General features: G+C 35.3%; 2 protein-coding genes across 2 annotated transcripts in view; one reads left to right on the top strand and one right to left on the bottom strand.

The window, feature by feature from the left end:
- The window catches only part of ZFC3H1 (zinc finger C3H1-type containing), a 55,694-nt gene extending 47,880 nt beyond the window's left edge, over window positions 1-7,814 (bottom strand). Inside the window, exons 1-2 of the mRNA XM_045829968.1 lie at window positions 6,986-7,814; window positions 1,877-2,290 (exon numbers count right to left, since the gene is read on the bottom strand). Of these exons, the coding sequence (XP_045685924.1) occupies window positions 1,877-2,290; window positions 6,986-7,583 (1,012 nt within the window). The 5' untranslated portion in view covers window positions 7,584-7,814. The remainder of the gene's footprint in view (window positions 1-1,876; window positions 2,291-6,985) is intronic.
- A 130-nt stretch (window positions 7,815-7,944) lies between these two features.
- Window positions 7,945-19,952, top strand: THAP2 (THAP domain containing 2). The gene is made up of 4 exons (XM_045829969.1): window positions 7,945-8,029; window positions 8,399-8,540; window positions 13,357-13,552; window positions 16,078-19,952. The coding sequence occupies exons 2-4, from the start codon at window positions 8,470-8,472 to the stop codon at window positions 16,465-16,467; spliced, it is 657 nt and encodes a 218-aa protein (XP_045685925.1). The 5' UTR covers window positions 7,945-8,029; window positions 8,399-8,469; the 3' UTR covers window positions 16,468-19,952.
- The last annotated feature ends 566 nt before the right edge of the window (window positions 19,953-20,518 follow it).

The following is a 20,518-nucleotide window of genomic DNA, read 5'->3' as shown; positions in this document are numbered from 1 at the left end:
AGCAAAGGAAGAACATAAAAAGCTTGATCTAACAATATATGTTGCTTTCAAACACATACCATACAATTTTAAAAACTGATCACATGCTAAACAATAAAGCAAGTCTATACAAATATTTTAAAAGGCTGGTATTATATAGATCTTATTCTCTGACAATGTAATTGACTTAGAAATGAGTAACAAAAAATACAGCTGGAAAACCTGCATGTTTGGAAGTTAAGAAACACACTTTCAAATAGCCTACAGGTCAAAGCAAAAGAAAAATTAGAAGATATTTAGAACTGAATTTTAAAAATTTACACAGATGCAGCCAAAGTAGAAAGTTCATAGCCCAAAATTACCTTAATAGGAGAGGCCAAAACCTAATGAATTTTAAAAACTATGGACTTATTTCTGGGGAAATTTAAAAAGGGAGAAGGGCTCAATTTATAAATGCTACAGGTAATTTTAAAAAGGCAAGAGATGCTTAAGAATAATTTTTAGGAACTTTATGACTTACAGGAAATAGACATATTACTACACAAAATATAGTTTACCTAAACTGCTTTACCAGAAATAGAAAGAATGAACAGTCAATAGTTTAAAACCTTCCTAGAAGAAAAAACACCATCCAGGCACAGACACTTTAACTAGCAAGATTTACCAAATATCCCAGGAATGATTCCAATCTTCAACTATTCCAGAAAATAAAGAAGAAACCACTCCTCAACTCATTTTGAACACCACAACCTTATCCTAAAACATGGCAAGCAAAAGAAGGATAAAATACTACAATTTTTAAAGCCAGATGAAAAATTCCAAACAAAGCATTAGCAAACCTCTATTTTTGCAGTTTTTAAATTGCCCCAAAAGGTAAGAACTCAAATGCCCCTCAACTAGGATGTGGATAAACTATAGCACAGCCATACAATAGAACACTTAGCAATAAAAAATAAACTACTGATATATATAAGCACATGAATGAATCTTAAACACGCTGTTCTGAGTGAAAGAAGCTAGAATCAAAAGATGATTAACTGCATGATTCCATTTACATGACATTCTTGAAAAGGCAAAACTGTAAGGACAAGAAAGAGATCAGTAGTCACCAGGTGGGCTAAGGGGTTTGGGAAGTAAGGGACTGACTACGAAGTGGCATAGAGGAATTGATGGGAGTTAATGGAAGCATTCCATATCCTAACTGGTAGCTGGAAATGGTTACTCAACTGCCCACATTTGTCAAAACTCAAAAAACTACACACTTAAAAGGAATAAATTTTACTGTATATAAATAATACCTTTATTAAAAAATAATTAATAAACCAAATCCATGATGTATAAAAATATCACAAACTAGCTGGATTTATCCCAAATATGCAAGGGTAGTTACACACAAAATGAATTACTGGTAATATAATCTACTACAGTAATAAATTAAGAGAGAAAAATTAGATGCATGCTCTTCTCAATAATAAAAAAGATAGGATAAACTTCAACATCCATTTCATGCTGAAAATTTCAACCAAGCAATAGCGGGAACAAAACCTTCCTTTACCCAACAAGGGATACCTACAAAAACCTAACAAATAACCATGTTTAATGATAAATGTCAAAATCACTCCCTTTAAGTTAGGGAACAAAGGTGCCCACTATTATATACATTGTACATTGTACTGTAAGTTCTGACCAGCATGTTAAGGCCAAAAGAAAAAAAGAAAGAGAAAAAAAAGATTAGAATGGAACAATACAAATGTCATCATTCAATAATTTGTCTATGTAGAAAGCACAAAAAGAATTTACAGATAAATTAGAATCATTTCAACGAAGCACCAAAATAGTTACCCCTTTAGAGAAAAAAAGAATCACATTACTTAATTGAAGTGTTTAATTTCATTACCTTGACTGGATTCAGTAGTGTCAGATTTCAGGGAAAGTCTCGTTCCATCTTTAATTTTTTTCAACCGGTTCTTATCTCCTGGTAAAGTCAATTTTTGCCTGAGTGGTTTTAATTCAAATGCCTGAAAAGTTTTGACCTGTGTTTTCTCCTCAGGAGCTACTTCTTTACTTGAGTCCTTTATAATACTGACATTATCAGTGCTTGTTTGGTCCTCAGAGTTCAATGTTTTAGGATCTTCCTGCACATTGTCTTCTTTGCTACTCAAAGCCAGTTTTTCATCCTTATTGATGCACTCTAGTTCTAACTGTATTTGTTTATACTTCAAAAGTAAATCTTCAAAAGTTTCTTCCCCACAGTTTTCATTTTTTGATGAATAATTTTGTTTTCTGGATGGCGATCTTCCAAAACTTTTGGCTGAACAGCATATTAAGGAAACCAGTTTCCAAATACTTTCCAGTTAATTTAACAAAAATATGTTAAGTTATAGATGAATTGTTTCCCTTTTTTCAAGAAACATGAAGTGATATTTTAAAATTACTAAATTCCATTTAATATATGCGCTGCTAATGCCCACTTTCATTCTTTGCCCGTATTTCAAATTTAACAAATATCCATATAAATAGTCCACTTACAAATCACTAGTGTCAGTTATTACCCATAGTATCCACAGATAATCCACCTGGTTAGGTTGTAACATTCTTCTTTCTGCAGATCAGAGAAGCTCATAATGAGCTGATGTTAAAGACTCCTTTCTGAAGGAAGAGGGGAGAAACTGAATGGTTTGTCACAGATGTGGATAATTTACACTTCAGATAATCAGGAGGAACGTTTCTTCTTTTTACTTAGTTTCTTCTCATGTGTGAAATTTTTAAAAATGGAGATAAAAATGAACTGACAATTATTAAGAAGGATTTATGAATATGAAACATTTGCTTAAAAACCTGATGCATGACAATCTTAGACCTCATCAAGTATACTAACATCCAACATACACATAACTACCGCAATGAAGGCAGTTACATAGAAAAAAACATTTAAATAGTATTCAAAATGTATCTTCTAAACTAATTTCCCCCCCAAGATAAGGATATGTAAACCAATTACTTTTGTTATTATCTTCTGTAACATAGTAATAAAAACAGCACAAATTCTTTCTTGGAAATGGCTACAAACTTCCAAACTACAATTTCTATTCAAAACAATTCATACATATGAGAATTGTTACACCTCACTTTCCCAGCCTACAAATTAGCAAGAGAAAAGACAAGTAGTTTATGTGGTTTTATTACAGATTATTTGAACTGTGTAGAACATAGCATTACAGTTACCAAATGTTTCTTCTGTTTAGTAACTTGCAGGACAAGCAACTTGCAAAGATTTTAAACTTCCCTAATGACCAATTCAAGAATGGGAATCACTCCCAAGTATTCTAGAAACTAAACAAGCATTACAATGGAAAATCTTAATAGTTCTAGCAAAACTATTTTGGTAAATCTTTGGTTTCTGATCTCTCCTCTTCAGAGCCAGGTTTCTTGAAAGAACACTAGTTTCTCATTACCTGTTACTCCTCAACCAGAAGGAATCTGATTTCTGGGGCTGAGTTTCTTCACCAGGATTTCAAACACTTTTTACCTGACATCTCTGTAGCATTAGAGACTGCAAACCACTTCTCTCTTGGCTTCCACAACTCCACTCTTCATTTGTTTCCCTACCTTTTTTTCCCCCTTCAGGTCTTCATAACTCCTTTCTCTCCAACTCCTGCAATAATGGTGCTCTCCAGTGTGCTCTATTTAGCCACTTTCTCTTTTTATTCCAGGCATTCTAGTACACTCCCATAGTTTAACGTACTATGAGAAGCTTGGTCTGGTAATAGACATTTGGAGTTCTCCCACAAGTTACTCCTGCTCGGCTAATCTAGAATATAAATCTGGTTAGATTTCTTTCTTTTTTTTTTTTTGGGGGGGGGGGGTATCTTATCAAACAGAGTCCAAAATCCTTTTAATGGCATATGTATAGTGCCTTAACAGTTTGACCTGTACTTCTTTCTAATTTCACCTTTTCCCTGTTCATCACAATTCATGCATAGTTTTGGGTCTAGGTTTTTCTAGACCCAGTTCTTCAAACTGACCCCAATTCAAATGTCACTTCTTATGTGAAGGCAGAGAATTATTTGCTCCCCCACCCTCCTATTATGTATTCTTTGTACATAAATCCTGTAATTATCTGCATTTACATTTCACTTTTCAATGGAGCTATCTAAAGACAAGAACCCAGTAATTTAAAAAACACATAACATAACCTTAGAAATATTTGTAAAGAGAAAATATTCAATATACTTAACAAAAAAAGGACAAAAATTAGGAAAAGTAATTATGACTTTGACTAATCTTCAAGGCTAAATGAAATCTACTTCTGTCTATACAGGATAGCTAGAAACAAAACGCTTGAAGGATTCAATTTTAAGCTGATCAGAATGCAATTTATGACTGAAACATAGTTTAAAAACAAAAGCTTCCTGTCAACCTTTACAACTGCAGGTGAAAACAGAATGACTTTCCACTGATGAAAGACAACGGCCTAATATTTTAACTCTCATCAGATTTGAAAGTTTAAAACAGTAGTCATCCAAAAGAGACATATACTAAGACTGACAGACAAAATGTATATCACTAAGAAGAATTAAAAATGAATGACAATGGCCCGACTGGGCAGCTCAGTTGGTTAGAGTACTGTCTCAACTTGCCAAAGTTACAGGTTCGATTCTCAGACAGGGCAACCAACGATTGCATAAATAAGTGGAATAACAACTCACTTTCTCTCTCTCTCTCTCTCCCCCTCTCTCTTTCTCTAAAAACCAATAAAAAACATTTTTTAAAAAAGTTTTTAAAAATGAATGAGAATTAAAATAAGTACTAAAATAAGCAGCAATGGGATTTGGTTTATTCTATTTCTTTTCAACTACATCTAGCATACCTAAATCACTACAGAAGAAGAGGTTAAAAAAAAACAAACTACCAACCACCTGTATCTATGCTACTTCACTTCTGGATTATGGAAATGAGCCAGAGAAAAACACTTTTTCTTCCTTAATGCAATATTTGTAAAAGTATCATTATTATAATCAACAATGGAAATATGAGTACAGTGTTAAATGGAGTACAATACTGATCTTAAAGGAATTTGTATTAATAAAATGTCATATTACAAATTTTGTTTGCTCACGTTAGTTATACAAAAGTGGCTGGAAACTATGTTTTCCTTTGCAAATTCTTATAAAGAATACCACCTCCATAAGGGATTAACAATACTTCACGAGAAAAGCAATGAGCAGAGGATCAAAACAAGCAGCCTTTTCTTAAATGCAGCATCTGTGAAAAGAAAAACAGCAACACAGCTCATTTCTGACTAAGTTACTATAGAAATCAGACTGGATATCTTCCTGTGCTTTTTCTTCACAAATCATATGCCTGTTTACTAATAAAAGGTATGAACTTAATGATTAATAAAGGTATATGGCAGAGGACAAATTGGTATTGAATGAATGGACAGAAGGAAATCAAAGGAAGGAGGTAGGCAAACCCACTTATCAACCACTTCTCTCATATAGAGAAGTTTTCTCTTCTTAAGAAAAGTTTTGAGTTCCCGTAATACTTTACATACCTCAATTTGAACTTTGTATGTTAAGCTAATTATTCATTTGTCTCTCCAACACAAATTTCAAATTTCATCTTTTCTATTCTTAAAAAGCATACATGTGCTTAAATACCTTCCTGGTTTTTTAGATTCAGAATTGATAACAAACAAATCCTTGGTTAATAAATATCTTCAGCAGAGATTTTCTAACTTTATTAAAGGAACATCTTCTGTCATTTAAAAGTTTAAATACCTATATGATTTTCTCTGAAACAACCCTAGAATGCTCCTAACCCAACTTTTGTTTGCAGAAATGAGTTTTTACAAGGCAATAGCACCATAAGTTGCTACTTCTTACCTAAACCTAACATTTCTCACCCCTTTTATAACTTGACATCTGGCTCTAAGACCATATGGCTCTAAGTATTCTATAAAAATAACCAGTGTCCTCCAAAAAAATCATTATAGCATGTAAGTTTCATACATAATAAATACATAAAAAGATCATTATACTATAGAAATTACAGGTAGTAATAAAACTGGTTAGTAAACTACTTTTACGAAGCTATCATGGATTAAGTCAAGACAGAGTTCTACCAATCCATCTCAAAATAGCAAAACTTTAGATGATGCATTCCTCAGCATAAATTGCAAGTAAACTCAGGAATGTTAAAGATAACTAAGTTTAGAGGAAACAAAAATCATATTTTTTCTTACTTTCCTTCTCAACCCCACAATCCCCACCCTCCCATACACCTCTGTGACTTCCAATGTTACAATTAAAATGCTGTTACGTTTATTCTTTTCTTTTTGTCCCACATATGTCAGCACCAAGAGTTATGAAATGTCCAAAGTGTACATAAGAAATAGAGAAGGAGGTCAAGTTTTCTAAGAACCTATCTGAATTCAAAACCTATGAATTAACAGAGTTGGTGAATAGAATACATGGTCCCCCCACCACTTTAAAAAGTACCAGTATGTAAGAATAAATAAAGGTAAAAATAAAGTCACAAATAAAAACGGCGGTATTATGATTAATGAAACTCCGTAATTTACAATGTCGAAGTGTAATATGACAAAAGAACAGTATTCCCCAAATTATTTTACTATGTATGTTTTCTCCCTCTAGTCATCCAAGTTAACCTCACATACAAAGTTTCTGTACCAGGAAAAAAACAAATGCTAACGAAACTTGGGTTTCTGGTGTATTATTACGAATGTGATTTTAAACTCTTAGATTCACTAGCATGGCCCCAAACCATGATAGGGTAAAGTTAAAAAGCAATAAAGCACTTTTTAAAACCACTACAGCGTGACACATGGGAATTATCAAAGAACAACTTACTTTAAGTATACTGACACAGTAACAAACAAGAGGCTCTGGCGGTTCAGAAAAGTTACTCATCTCAGACTGAGTAATGACGTTAAAGGGAACTTGACTGACACACCCAGGGCCGACCGCCACGTTAAGGATACAACTCTTCCGAGGTGGAGAGGGCTCACGCCAGCTCTGACTGCTGTTGAATCCGGATCCCGCTCCTCCTCCCAGAGGTGGTCTGCCCCCCGGCTTGCCTCCTCGTTCACCCCCTCCACGCCCCCGACTCCAGCGACTCCCACCCCGGTACGGCCTGCCTCGAAAGCGGAAACGGTCCAAGGCGAGGTGGCTCCGTTCCCAGAAGGACGGCCGGGGGCTGCTTTCGGACAGTGAACTCGAAGGCATCCGCACGGAGGGCTGGTGAGACCGGAACGGCTCTTTGGGTCGGTAGCTGCTGTGTCCCCTGAGGTGGCCCCGCTCCGACGCGTGCCGCGAGCGTGAGAAATTCCTCAGCTGCTGCTGAGAAGAGGAGGAGGACGACGAGGAGCCACCGCCTCCGCCGGATCCACCGCCCCGGGCCGGGTGAGGAGGCCTTCGCCGCGGATATGGTAACAGCCCGCAGCCACTGCTGCTGCTGCTGCTCCGGCTCCGTATCTGGCTGTTGTTATCGTCATCGCTGATCTCCCCATCTTCCAGCTCTCCCTCTTCCTTGGGCGAGAAGCCACTGGAGGCCGGGGCCGGAGGATCTGCAGTCGCCATCCCAGGAGCAGCGCCTTCCACACAACCTCAGCCCTCCGTCCCGGGAACCGCCCGACAACTGCCTTCCTCCTCGGTTCCCTTCTTTTCTAACAGGTTCCGTAGGTGCGGCCTTACCGTACTCGAACACCTAGCGGGCTCTGCTCCCCAACTTCCCGGCACCCCCAGCTCTTCCTCGCCGGACCGTCGCAACCCAGTTCCCTACCCTAGCGCCCCCTTGCTCCAACGCTAACGGGGCTCTTCCGCCTCGCGAGATATGGACTGTGGAAGTGGCTCTGCCATTGACGTAACTTCCTGCTGCATGCAGGAAACAAGGCACTCAGTTACCGCGATAATTATTAAGACAACGTGATTCTCAGTGGGACTTGTAGTTTTTCTTTTCTCTATACGGGTTTGTCCTTCAAGTCTACAACTCACGCCCACTTCAGTCTCGGGATTGGAATTTCTGGGTGCGTGAAAGGGTGGGCGGGCATTTTCTTAATCTCCACCTCGAGAGAGCATCGTAGTAATAAGGGGAGGGACGGTGGGTAATGCCAATTCCTTTTTTAATTGCTCCGAGGACAGCTGCTGAAGAGACGCAGTAGTCCCATTCCCTTTTGGGGGCCAGTAGGGGGGTCGGGTTGGCCCGCCATGTTGATGAAGGCAAAGGAAGGCTAGTGGAGCTCTAGGACTGACGGATCTGCTGGTTTAGGTCCGCCATATTAATAAAGAAAAAGGGAAGGTTGACCCCTGTTCTCCGACAGACACACACACCCCTTCTTTCCACCCCGCTTCCACGACTCAGCTCGGTGGGCCTTTTCCCTGCCACCCTTGCCCAGTCTGCCCGCAGGAAGTATAGCAGCGCCTCAAACACAGGCTTACGGCGCCGCCGAATGTGGGGGGAAGTGAAATGCCGACCAATTGCGCCGCGGCGGGCTGTGCTACTACCTACAACAAGCACATTAACATCAGCTTCCACAGGTAACCTGGGCAGGGAGAGGGGGATGAAGCGGAAACGCGAGCTGCTAGATTGAGTATTGCTTTTGTAAAAGGAACAGGAGAATTCTGCGAATTCTAATAACTTCAGTACCTACGTGCTAGCAGCTAAGCACTCTATTTTCTCTTTGTATACTTCTCAAATCTGTCTAATTTTTCTCTCCATTCAGGGAAGATTTACTCACTTTATGAAAGAAATTCAAGTTCGCGGTGATTACTCCTTGTAAAAGTGACAGGAGATACCTTAATTTTCTCCTTTTTTACCTTTATGTATTAGGCCGATCTTTACATTAATGACGCCATAAGAAATCTTCCTGTTCATGTCAGCAATCAATTTAAAAGACCACTGTATTACCGTAAAACCAGGTAATTCTTGCTAGCTAAATTGGCAGGGAACTCTGCGGAGGAATTTACTCATCATTGATAATAGTCATGGAATGAAGCAATGTTAGTGAAAGTACAAAAGATAAGCCTTCTGTTCGTACTAGAACAGTAGTAAAAAGAACCTCGGTGTTTTTTGTTTTTGTTTTTGTTTCTTCGTTTGCTGGAAGATCAATAAAAACTCTTTAGTTCTCTCAAATCAGAACTCTGGAAAGCACTTTGAACAGTACAAGAAATACAGTAAGTGTTTACCGTCTCTGTAAGTGCTTGCCATGTGGCTGAAGAAGAGAAGCATTAAAAAAGTTAGTGCAGAAAGTTTTGATTTTATATAACTCATAACTTAATCCACTCTTAGAATGTAGAAAACTATATCCTTGACCTTTCCTCTACCTCATGATAACTAAATGTACACCCTTATTAAAGGTTGCCACTTAAAAAAAAATCTTTGTGATGTTTCTGTTTCCAGCTGCTTCTTGCAAGTGTAGTGCTTTATTCATTCATCCATTGAATGTGTACCAAGTTCTTATTTGCCTGACATCATGCTAGGGATCCAGAAAATTCTTATATTCCTGGAGTTTAGAGTGTAATGAGGAAGAAAGACAAACATAATTACAGTTAAGTGCCTCAGAAAAGACATTCAGGGAAACCTGACTCGGCCTTGTAAAGTCAAAGAACACTTATCAAAGGATGTAAAAATTCAAATGAGACCAAATAGTGACACAAGTTTGGTTCTATTTGCGCCTTTGAAGATTTTCTATTTCATCAATTAGTACTTGAGAAGCTAGGGAGGGTTTTAAAAGAATGTCATGATTAAATGTGCATATTTAAAAAATTCCTCTGGCAGAAGTGTCTGAGAATAATGTTACTGAAAGTGCTGGTTAAGCATCGTCAAGAGATAAATTTGGTAAGAAAGAAACTTCTTAAAGAATGTTCATTTACCTCCTGTTTCTTTCACAGGGAAATTCCTCGACAGTGTCAACTGAACTACACAATGTTTTTTGCTGGCACAGCCAGCACTAGAGTAAAAGAGTTAAGAGTTGACAGAGAAAAAACAGGAGCCAGTCATAAAACAAGGGCGAGTCCACCCAGTGGCCCAGACTAGAGTGGTACTAACAGTACAGATGGAAATAATTATGGAAAGATGTGAACAGATCTGAGAAATATTTGAGAAGAAGCTACTGTATTTTATCATTTCATTGGGAATATGAGGGAAAAGGAAGAGTCAGGACACCAGCAATATTGAATGTTTAAGAGATTCACAGTTTGCCCTGGCTGGTGTAGCTCAGTGGATTGAGCATAGGCCTGCAAATCGAGGGATTCCTGGTTTGACTCCCAGTCAGGGCACATGCAGGTCAGGTTCCCACTGGGGGATGCATGGGAGGCAACCACACATTAAAGTCTCCCTCTTTTTCTCCCTCCCTTCCCTTCTCTCTAAAAATAAATAAAATATTTTTTAAAAACACATTAAAAAGATGCACAGTGGTGCAGTAGCATGTATACTTCCTTTCCATATTTGACCATTTGCCACCAATGAAATTAACATTTTCATATGTAATGCAAAAATTTAGGTTACAAAGTAATATTATGGTAAAAACATTTCTATTTTATAAGTACAAAATATTAACTATTCTCGTAAGACATTAGTAGACTTCAGTATTCCCATGTACAACTTACATTGCCTAAAGTATCTCCATTTTTCTTTTTAAAAATATTTTTAAAGATTTCTATTTATTAATTTTTACAGAGAGGAGAGAAACATCGATCTGTTCCCTCTCACATGGCACCATCTGGGGACCTGGCCCACACCCCAGACGTGCCCTGACTAGGAATCAAACCAGCAGCCTTTTGATTCTCGGGCTGGTGCTTGCATCACACTAGCCAGGGTTCCTTTTTCTTATCTATTACTCAGCCCAATGCAGACTAGTTCTTGCCAATAATCTAAAACTGCTCTTGCTAACATGAGTAGTTACTCCTACATTCCTTTTTCATGGCATATGATCATTTCCTCAAAATACTCTCTACTTTTGAATTGACACTAATTTTGTGGCCTACCTACTCTACCAGCCCCTCTCTTCTATACCTAACCTAGGTCTTCCCTCTTTTATTAAAAAAGATTTCAAACTGTTCTCTGATCTCAGGTAACATTTACTTGTTGAAACCTCCAAAATCAATTATCTCCAGTTCAAATCTCTAATGAGTTTCAGACCCATAGGCCAAGTGTTTCAGTATTTCCCTGGTCTCTCTTCAGTTCCTTTCTCAGTAAATGAAAACATCTACCCAGAAACTGGGAGGTCATCCTTCCTTGACTTCTCACCATTCCCTCTCGATAGGATTATTACAATAACCTCTAAATTGGTTCACTGCTTCCCTTCATGTATTCCTAACCTCTCTTCTGTAATCAGTGATGTGTTGTTAAATGTTGAACAACAAAATCTCCAGGGAAAGGGGAAAGGCCTGACTCATAATACTTGCTGGAATCCTGTGATATAAATAACACATACCCTGGCTGGTTTCCAGCTACCGACATCACTGATCATAAAGTTGGGAGGAAATGTGCAGTATCACACTATTCTATATAGCATTTATACTATACAGCTATAACAGACAAATGGTTTTAAGGATATAAATAATACTAAAGTGATTAGGAAGTAATGGGCTTTTAATATTTACTACCTTTTTAAATTTATTGTAAATATGCATAATTTAATTTTTAATAATGGTTTTGTTTAATAGCCGATTAAAACATTTTCTGTTAACAATATGCTCTCTAAGTTAAGCCTTGTAATGGCTTACCAATTACATTTTGGAAAAAGTTCAAAATTATTCTTTAACTTAGAAGGCTCTCTGGCATCATTTCATGTCATAACATTCTTCACTATTCCCACCCTAATTCCCCTAGCTAATTCCTACTATCAAAGCCTCCTGACTAGATTGGCTCTTTGAGTTTTATGGTTCCATTTTACTTTGTACTTAACCTTTTATAACACTCATGACACTTGTAGTTACTTTTATATCAAATAGCATTTATTTAGTATTTACCATATACTGTGCACTGGGCTAAGCATTTAGCCCATTGTCTCATTCAGTCTCTAGAACCACACTGGATAGCATTATAGATGGTATTTTTATATAATAGATAATAAAACTAAGGCCTAAAAAGTTTGCATAACTTGCCTAAAGTCACCCAGTTATTATGTAAAGGAACCAGAATTGACACCTTCATTGGACTCCAGAGACAGTGTTCTCTTCGTCACTCTTTTCTACTACATCCAGCTGTTAGAATCTCTATCTTCTCCATTTACAGTATACCCTTAATAAGAAGGTAGATATCATAAAAGTAGGTCAGTTTTGTTTACCACTATGTGTTCAGTGCTTGGGACGTGCCTAGGACAGTGCTTGATATGTAAGAAGCATTCGGCCATTTATTAAAGACCCAAGCAAGATAGCATTGTTTAAAATATTGATTTTTTTTCAAAGCATCTAATATTTCTGAAAGCCTGGTCCTATTATGGTATAGACAAAAATATTAATCTGTTACTACTATGTTATTTTAAAAATATTTATAGGATGATTTATTACTACTTGAGTTCAATTATGGGCTATATCTACCAGTCTTTGAATATGCTAAGAGAAATCAAAAAAACACATACAAAACATAATTATGTTTGATGCTGTGTAAAAGCATTATCCAAAATCAAATAAATTGTTGGTAATTATTATTATAAATTGTTGGTTTTAAACACAGATTTAAAAACCTTGGCCAAGTGAATTTCAATTTGAAGCACTAGTTTCATAAGGAGCTAAGAAAACATTAAATATCTGAACACAGAGGAAAGAATACCAGAATCTATTCAGGCTTTGATAAAATTTAATCTGTAGATAAATTGATTTGTCTTAACCAAGTATATCAGCAACAGATCTATGCATTGTTATTCCTGCTTATAAGGTTCTGTGTAAGCTTTTTAAAAATTGATTTTAGAGAAAAAGAGAAACAACTTGTTCCACTTATTTATGAATTCATTGGTTGATTCTTGTATGTGTCCTGACCAGGGATCAAACCCACAACCTCGGCGTGTGGGGCGATGCTCTAACCAACTGAGCTACCCGGCCCTGGTCTAGATCAGTTTAGTCTTGTGTATTTTTACTGCCTATGTTAAGGACTAGAATAGAAAGAAAAATCTCTTTTCGAAGCCCTGAAAAATAAAACCACTCGAGTAAGGTTTTTATTATTTTTTTACAACTTATAAAAATTAGCATGAATTGGTTCCTGTTCCAGTGTTCTGAATATTGGGAATTTAAATTCATTGTGTATAAACTGAAGACACTTTAAATCATCACCACTTAAAATTTGCCTTAACCATTTAGGTGCAAACAGAAGTGTCATAGTTGCAATTTGAGTTGCCTTTTTTTTTTTTTAAAGGTTTCCTTTGGATCCTAAAAGAAGAAAAGAATGGGTTCGCCTAACCAGGCGCAAAAATTTTGTGCCAGGAAAACACACTTTTCTTTGTTCAAAGCACTTTGAAGCCTCCTGTTTTGACCTAACAGGACAAACTCGACGACTTAAAATGGATGCTGTTCCAACCATCTTTGATTTTTGTACCCATATAAAGTCTGTGGTAGGTAATGTTGCTTTTTTTTTGTAACCCTAGCTTTAGAACTTGTTCTTTTTTGTTTATAAAATGGAACAGCTCAGAATATAATTAAATTAATATATGATATGCCTCAAAGAAGTTGCAAAATTTCCTCTTGTGCAGTAAAGGTGCAGGCTAGAATTAGAACTCAGGTCTCCTGGCTCCAATATTCTTCCTCTGGCCCAAACTATTTTCCTAAACTGGAATTTTGCATTACTACCAATTAATAATTCATAAAAACAATCATTTGTAAAACAGAAATGAGTAATGAAACATCTAGCATTACTCAGCTCTGATTTTAAGCTGACATACAAAACGTGTGGTAAGTTCTTAAAGAGCACTACTCCCAAAGAATACCAGTGCCATACTAAAGAATATGAGAGAGAGTCATAACAGAAAGCTTCATAGAACTCAGGCATTTTGCCTGGGCTTCACCTTGGATTTTGGAAATTAGGAGAGGGTTCTTGACCTAACAGAACAAAAACTGATGGGTTGAGGGATACGTGGAAAATAACCAAGTGTCACCAAATGATTTATCAAAGGGAGAAAAGAAGGTTTAGAATGAATGCATTAAAACAGTATTTTATGTAGTTAAGGTAGATCTGATCAGAGAGGAAAAAGCTAATTGATAAAAACAGGGTCATTGAAAAAAAGCAGTAGACTGAAAAAATAGTTTAACTTTGAAAAGGAGGACAGGCAGCTTTCTCAGAGAGGAAAAACTGCTGCTTTTCCTGAGTTATTTATGATAGATGAATTTGTAAGTATACATGAATTAATATCTGAATAGGAGGGGAGATGGTAAACCAGTTATCACAGATATTAGAAAAGCTCCAGAAAGGCAAAAACTTTGCCTTTTTCACTTCTAAATTCTCAGCAACTCAAATACTGCCTGGTACATAGAACACAAATATTCATTTGAAGCATTCCTTTTAACATTTTGATCACATACTCATTTAACAAATATTTACTAAACTTTACATTGTGTCAGAATGTAAGTCAGATGGTGAGGATATAAAGATCAAAAAATAATCCCTATCAATTCCCCTAGTCAGAGGGAATACCAATTACAGATTTTGTGAGGACAGGAACCGTATTTGTCTAATTTGTTCACTATTGTGTCACCAAGAATTCATAAGTAAATTCCTGTGTGTTTCAATAATGTTTGTTGAATGAACAAAGGATACAAAGTTATGAGGTTATGATACAATCTGGGAACTACAAATGACAGTATTGCTGGAGTATAAATCAAGATCATGAATGGCACAATAGGGTGAAATTCTAAGTGGTATAATATGCCATGTAAAGATTTCTTTTTCTTTAGATAATGGAGAGACAAAGAGAAATTCAGCCAGTATAGAAACATCAAGTCTAGTAGAAAAATTTTCTGGTAGCAGAATATGGATTAGTAAGAATCAAAATGAGGTAGAAATCAATGAAGAAGTTTTAAACATTCAAGCTCGATATGTTAAAGGCCTGATGTGAGCAGTAAGTTGCATTAAGAATGCTGGAGAGAAGATGATTCATGATAGAGATATTTAGGATATAGAATTAATAGGACTTGATGACAAATTGAATGAAAGTGATTAAAGATGGTTCTCAAGTTCCTGATTTGGGCAAAAATTTCTGCCCACATTTTAAATACTTGAGTAGAAGCTGTAACTGAACAATTAATAAGGAAATCTATTTAGGAGCTTGGTACTTGGAAATATATTTTTATTAAGTAGGCCTCAGGTCTGAAATAGTAATCACTTGAGAAAATAGTATTTACCTAGAAAAGAGATTATATCAGTATCACAGATAAGCCAAAGGTCTAAATACATTATATTGCCCTTAGAAAATTGCAAAGGATATTTAAAGTCTCCATAGAATCATATTCAATAATTTGGAAGAGGTCTTGGAAGTCCATTGTCTATTTCCAAACCAATGTTTGTATCTTTCCGTAGTGCAGGGGTGTCAAACTCATTTTCATCTGAGGCCACATCAGCACTGAAGTTGCCTTCAAAAGGGCTGAATGTAATTTTGTGACTGTATAAATGTTAACTACTCCTGAACAGTTAAGCGAGAGCTCTACACTGCCACCTGGTAGAAACAAGGTGGAAGGCTGGATTCGGCCCTCGGGCCTTGTGTTTGCCACCTGTGCTGTAGGGGGAAGACAAAAAGAAATGGGTGGCTGGAGTTAATTCAGTCAGTTGAGAAACTTGAGTCCATGGTTATATAGATACAGATGTTTTCTAACTTTTAAAATGTTTTTATTTTTTTACATTTGTTTTATTTTTATGCTATAACAGTCCCAGTTTTTCCCCCTTTGCTCCCCTCCACCTAGCCCCCTCTCCTCAGGCACAACCCACACCTTTGTCCACATCTGTGGGTCATGCATATATGTTCTTTAGCTAATCCCTTCACCTTTTAAAAAACAGCAGTTTATATACTGTTACACAAGCCTGGGCAAAATTTATTTATTTATGATATTCCATAACTTATGTTCAAACTTCTAATTCTGTTTGGCCCAGAAACTGAAGTCACGGAATCTTTTGAAGAAAAACAACAGCTGTATTCCAACTGGACCATCTAATTTAAAATCAAACATTAATAGTCAACAAGTGCTACTTGAACATAGTTACGCCTTTAGGAATCCTATGGAGGCAAAAAAGAGGATAATTAAACTGGAAAAGGAAATAGCAAACTTAAGAAGGAAAATGAAAACTTGCCTACAAAAAGAACGCAGAGCAACTCGAAGATGGATCAAAGCCACATGTTTGGTGAAGAATCTAGAAGCAAATAACATATTACCTAAGGGCACATCCGAACACATTTTACCAACTGCCTTAAGCAGTCTTCCTTTGGAGGATTTCAAGATTCTTGAACAAAAACAACAAGATAAAACGTTAACAATTCTCTAAATCTAAAGTAGATCAAGAGTACTTTTAGTTAAGATTAGCCTGCATAGATCTTGAAGCCCATCCTTTATCCTATTCAAAGGTAAAGATTAAGAAAATTATGCCAAAATTGGGTACTTTCAAGTTTTACTTGAAATAATGTTACTACTGTATAACTTATGGAAACTTGATTACAAAAAAATGAAGACTTTATGAAACTTATTTGAAAAAGCATGGAAGTGCCTTACATGAGAATTACATACTTAAAAATTTTGCTAGGAAATTTTTCAAGGTGTGCTGTGTTTTTGTCTTTTTAAACAACTTTTAAAGAACAGTCTATGACAAATAATGTGTTTAACTTATATTAGAAAAAAATGTTTCTGTGTACCAAAGTTGGAATATTACATTCCAAATAAGACACTAAGTAGGAGTTAACCAACATTAAATATGACTTTAACACTGCTGGGTTTTGTATTAGTTAAATTATTATTGGCACTATGATTTGAAAACTTTATAGAAAAAAAGCATGAGGTACAGGACAAGGTCTTTTATTTCAACTTTCTGTATCCTTTTAACAGTGAAAGTGAGTTAATCATGACCTCCCTTATAAGAGTATTGTCTTTTAAAAGGGATTGTAAAATATTTTGAAAATATTTTTGAATGTGAAGTACCCTTGAGTCATCCAAGGTAGTAAGCCCTCAAGTACCTCAGACTAGTAAAAACTGGTAGCTGATTATATTCACCTTTTAAGAAAATATGTTGTGAAATAATGAAAAGGTTGGGATCTAGCTTTTACCTTAATTAAGCAAAAAAATAATTGTATACTGCTTTTACTTATAATAAAAACAATACATTTTTAGTTTCAAAATTGATATATTAGTAAACAAACATGCTACCAAGTTCCATGTTAGGAAATTCCCTCTGCTTTCATGTATATCGATACTAAAGCTTTTAAGCTTTTTTTCCCCATAAACATACAGTAGAATTGAATTATACAACAATACTTACCATGTTATATCTTTACAACTTATAACTTAAAATGGAATCAATTTACCATACATGTCAGCTTGCTTTTTATCTCCTTTCTTAGTGAGAGCCAAATAGAACGACTGTACTGCATGAGGGAAATAAAATGTAGTTCTCTACAAAAATGTGTGTCTGTGAATAAAGCTATGCAAGTGCTAATTGTTTTACAAAATAGAATATCAGAACTATTATTGTAGTTGACACTTGAACAATTAAAGAGTTTGCCTTACTTCACCAGATAAATGTTTAATAACATTTTCCTTCAAAGAGCTTTGATCAAATCATGGAAAATTTATTAGTGTATAGTGTTATTCAATCCTGATTCCAGCTTTCTGACACCAACATATGAAAGTAACACACACCTAATCGTAAATTGCATAAGTCTTTCCTATAAGGTAAATGCTACCTGATGATAAAAATAATTTTTTGTGTCAATTGTTTAGATTGCTGTTTTCCTAGGATCCTAGCATCAGTCTTTTTACGTTAATAGCACCTTTCAATAAGAAATACCTCCCAAGCAACTAGATTTCACAAAGGCAAAGGTAGGAAAAGTCTGTTTTAGCTATCATAAGGCACTTACAACAAATATTTATTAAAATTCTTTTCTATATACAGGGTGGGGCAAAAGTAGGCTTACAGTTATGAGTACATGAAACAATTTATTCTTCTATTATTATTTATTAATTATTGTATTATTTTCCATATGAACTGTAAACCGACTTTTTCCCCACCCTGTATTGTAAACCTTGTTAGTCATTTGTATCTTAATATTAGACATAGCTCCTTGGAATTATCATTACATTTTTTTCTAATATAGTTTCAAATGTCTTTTTATACATAGCCTTAATATTCAGCAAACACTGACCATATCTACTGTATACCAATAAGTTAGGCAAATAATCATTTAAACATAAATTGTGTTTTCCAAATACAGACTATCATGTGGTTCACCACTCCTCCCCAATACAAAACAAAACTAACAGACTGATTCCCATCTACAATATCTTGGTATCTTAATATAACATTTTAAAAATCACAAAAATGAACATTATGAAAACAAGCTTTTGGCAACATTAATCATTATTATTTGAGACCACTGAATAAGCTGCTCAGTTTTTTTAAGTAAAAATATTTTGGGGGTTTTTCCCCTATGTCATTTTCATGTTGCTGTCCTGATAATATGCTCCACACTCTCCCTGCATCAAATTCTTTCATTAACAAACATCTGTCTACCTTAAAAATAGTCTCATTCATAGAAAATATGAATTTTAAATTTGTTTTTAGTTTGTTGATAAACTCACCACTTTGACTTTGACCATACACTATAAAACTATCAAAATTATAACAGCTCTTTGGTCTTCTACTGGACACCAAATGCATATCTTGTATTCATTCATTCTATGTCTGCTAGGCACTAACTTCTACAAAGAACCAGCCAAAGGCTAGTTACTTGATATAAAGATGAATTTGACTCAATTTTTTACCTTTAAGTTATTCAAAGTCTCCTGAGAGAAAAAATATGTTTCATACAATATGATAAATGCTATAAATGGTTTTAAATTGGAATTTAGTGAGAACATAAACTTAAGACCTTTTTATAATGAAATACTTTTGAAATAAAGATTTCTTATGACAACCAAAGGAAGTAAAAGGACACTGATGTTGACCTGAATTACATAGTGTTTTCTTTTAATAAGTTGTAAGACATTTTTCCCCCTTAAAATGAATACTGAACAAATGTGTTGTTTATGGTGTCTTTGTTAACAGAAAAACATAACTAAATAAAATACTGCATCAAAGCCAAGTACTGGAGTTTGACACTTGATATTGTTACAAAATAACAAACCCTACTAACTCAGATCTTTAAAAATATTTTAGCTGAGTCTTGAAGTTAACAGAACACTGTAGCACCCATTAGTTTTCATACTTGTTCTTTACAAATATTCTGTTTGGCAGGTGATATCTCCAATGTACAGCTGAAGAAATCTGTGTTGATATAGCTTACTCATTCAGACATTTACTGTGTGCAAACTGGCACAAGGGGTAGAATACTAGTTTATCTAGGAAGTTCTAGGTGGAACATTGATCTTCAGCCTCCAAATTTATCCTGCCCACCACATTATAAGCCTCTGTTAAATACATAAATTATGTTATTAAAATAGGACAAGTCATGTGTCCCAAAAAAACTAAAAAAATTTTATCTATATAATATAGTCTATAAAGTCATTGTTAATCTTTTCTAAGTAGACTATAATGTTGCTGTTCTATCTCATTTCTCAATGTTAGAATACGGGTAAATTTTAACTTTGGTATAATATATAGAAAATGATTCAACTTTATGCCAGCATGTGGGATTCTTTGGTATTTAGGAAGTTGGAAAGTTTCTAAAAATAATGGTTTTATAATGTGTATTAAACAGCTGCATACTATATTCACAAGAATGTATTCTGAGTATGTTGATATTAAAGACTTTTTTCCAAGGACATTACTATCATGTCTATTATTTCCAAAAACTGTACATGTACATTTCTGTGGAAGTCCTTCCCCTAAATTAACCTCCCCCCAGATACTTCTGTAGAAGTTCTCCCTAAATTGAAGCAAGCTGTTAATAAAACAAAGATATGTAAAGCCTAAAAGAGGAATCATCAATATTACTTTTGTTGCTCAGCTTGTATCTAAACATCCATTATAGTTTATTTGTACTGTTTTAAATACTGGTTATGCAATCTAAACCAGATATAAGAAGGGCTATAAAAATTTTATGTACCCTGACAATTTCAGGTTAACAAAAACATTCATTTGTAGATATGATTATCAAAGCATTATCTTAATAAAAAAGAAACTAAGTTGTGATTTTCCTTAAATTTTTTCTGATTATTAAAATAATTGCTTAATGCTTTAATTCAAAACATGCTATTTTAACATTCACTAAGAGACACTGAACAAACCAGGATGAACCAGACAAGATCCTGTCCTCTAGGCTACTGGGGAAAAAAAAATACTCCATTTACTCCTGTCCTCACAGTTCCATACCCTCTTCCTAATGCCC

Source organism: Phyllostomus hastatus, unplaced genomic scaffold, assembly GCF_019186645.2.
Source record: "Phyllostomus hastatus isolate PE091 unplaced genomic scaffold, TTU_PhHast_1.1 phas_scaffold_93, whole genome shotgun sequence".
Lineage (NCBI taxonomy): Eukaryota > Metazoa > Chordata > Mammalia > Chiroptera > Phyllostomidae > Phyllostomus > Phyllostomus hastatus.
The sequence above is the reverse complement of the archived record's forward strand: the minus strand, read 5'-3'. Positions and strand labels throughout refer to the sequence as shown.

Bases quoted from the DNA above. Each gene is read 5' to 3' on its own strand.
- THAP2 (XM_045829969.1), top strand. From the start codon at position 8,470: ATGCCGACCAATTGCGCCGCGGCGGGCTGTGCTACTACCTACAACAAG. The intron at 8,541-13,356 runs GTAACCTGGGCA...TTTTTTTTAAAG, and splicing joins ATTAACATCAGCTTCCACAG to GTTTCCTTTGGATCCTAAAA. The intron at 13,553-16,077 runs GTAGGTAATGTT...TGTTTGGCCCAG, and splicing joins GTACCCATATAAAGTCTGTG to AAACTGAAGTCACGGAATCT.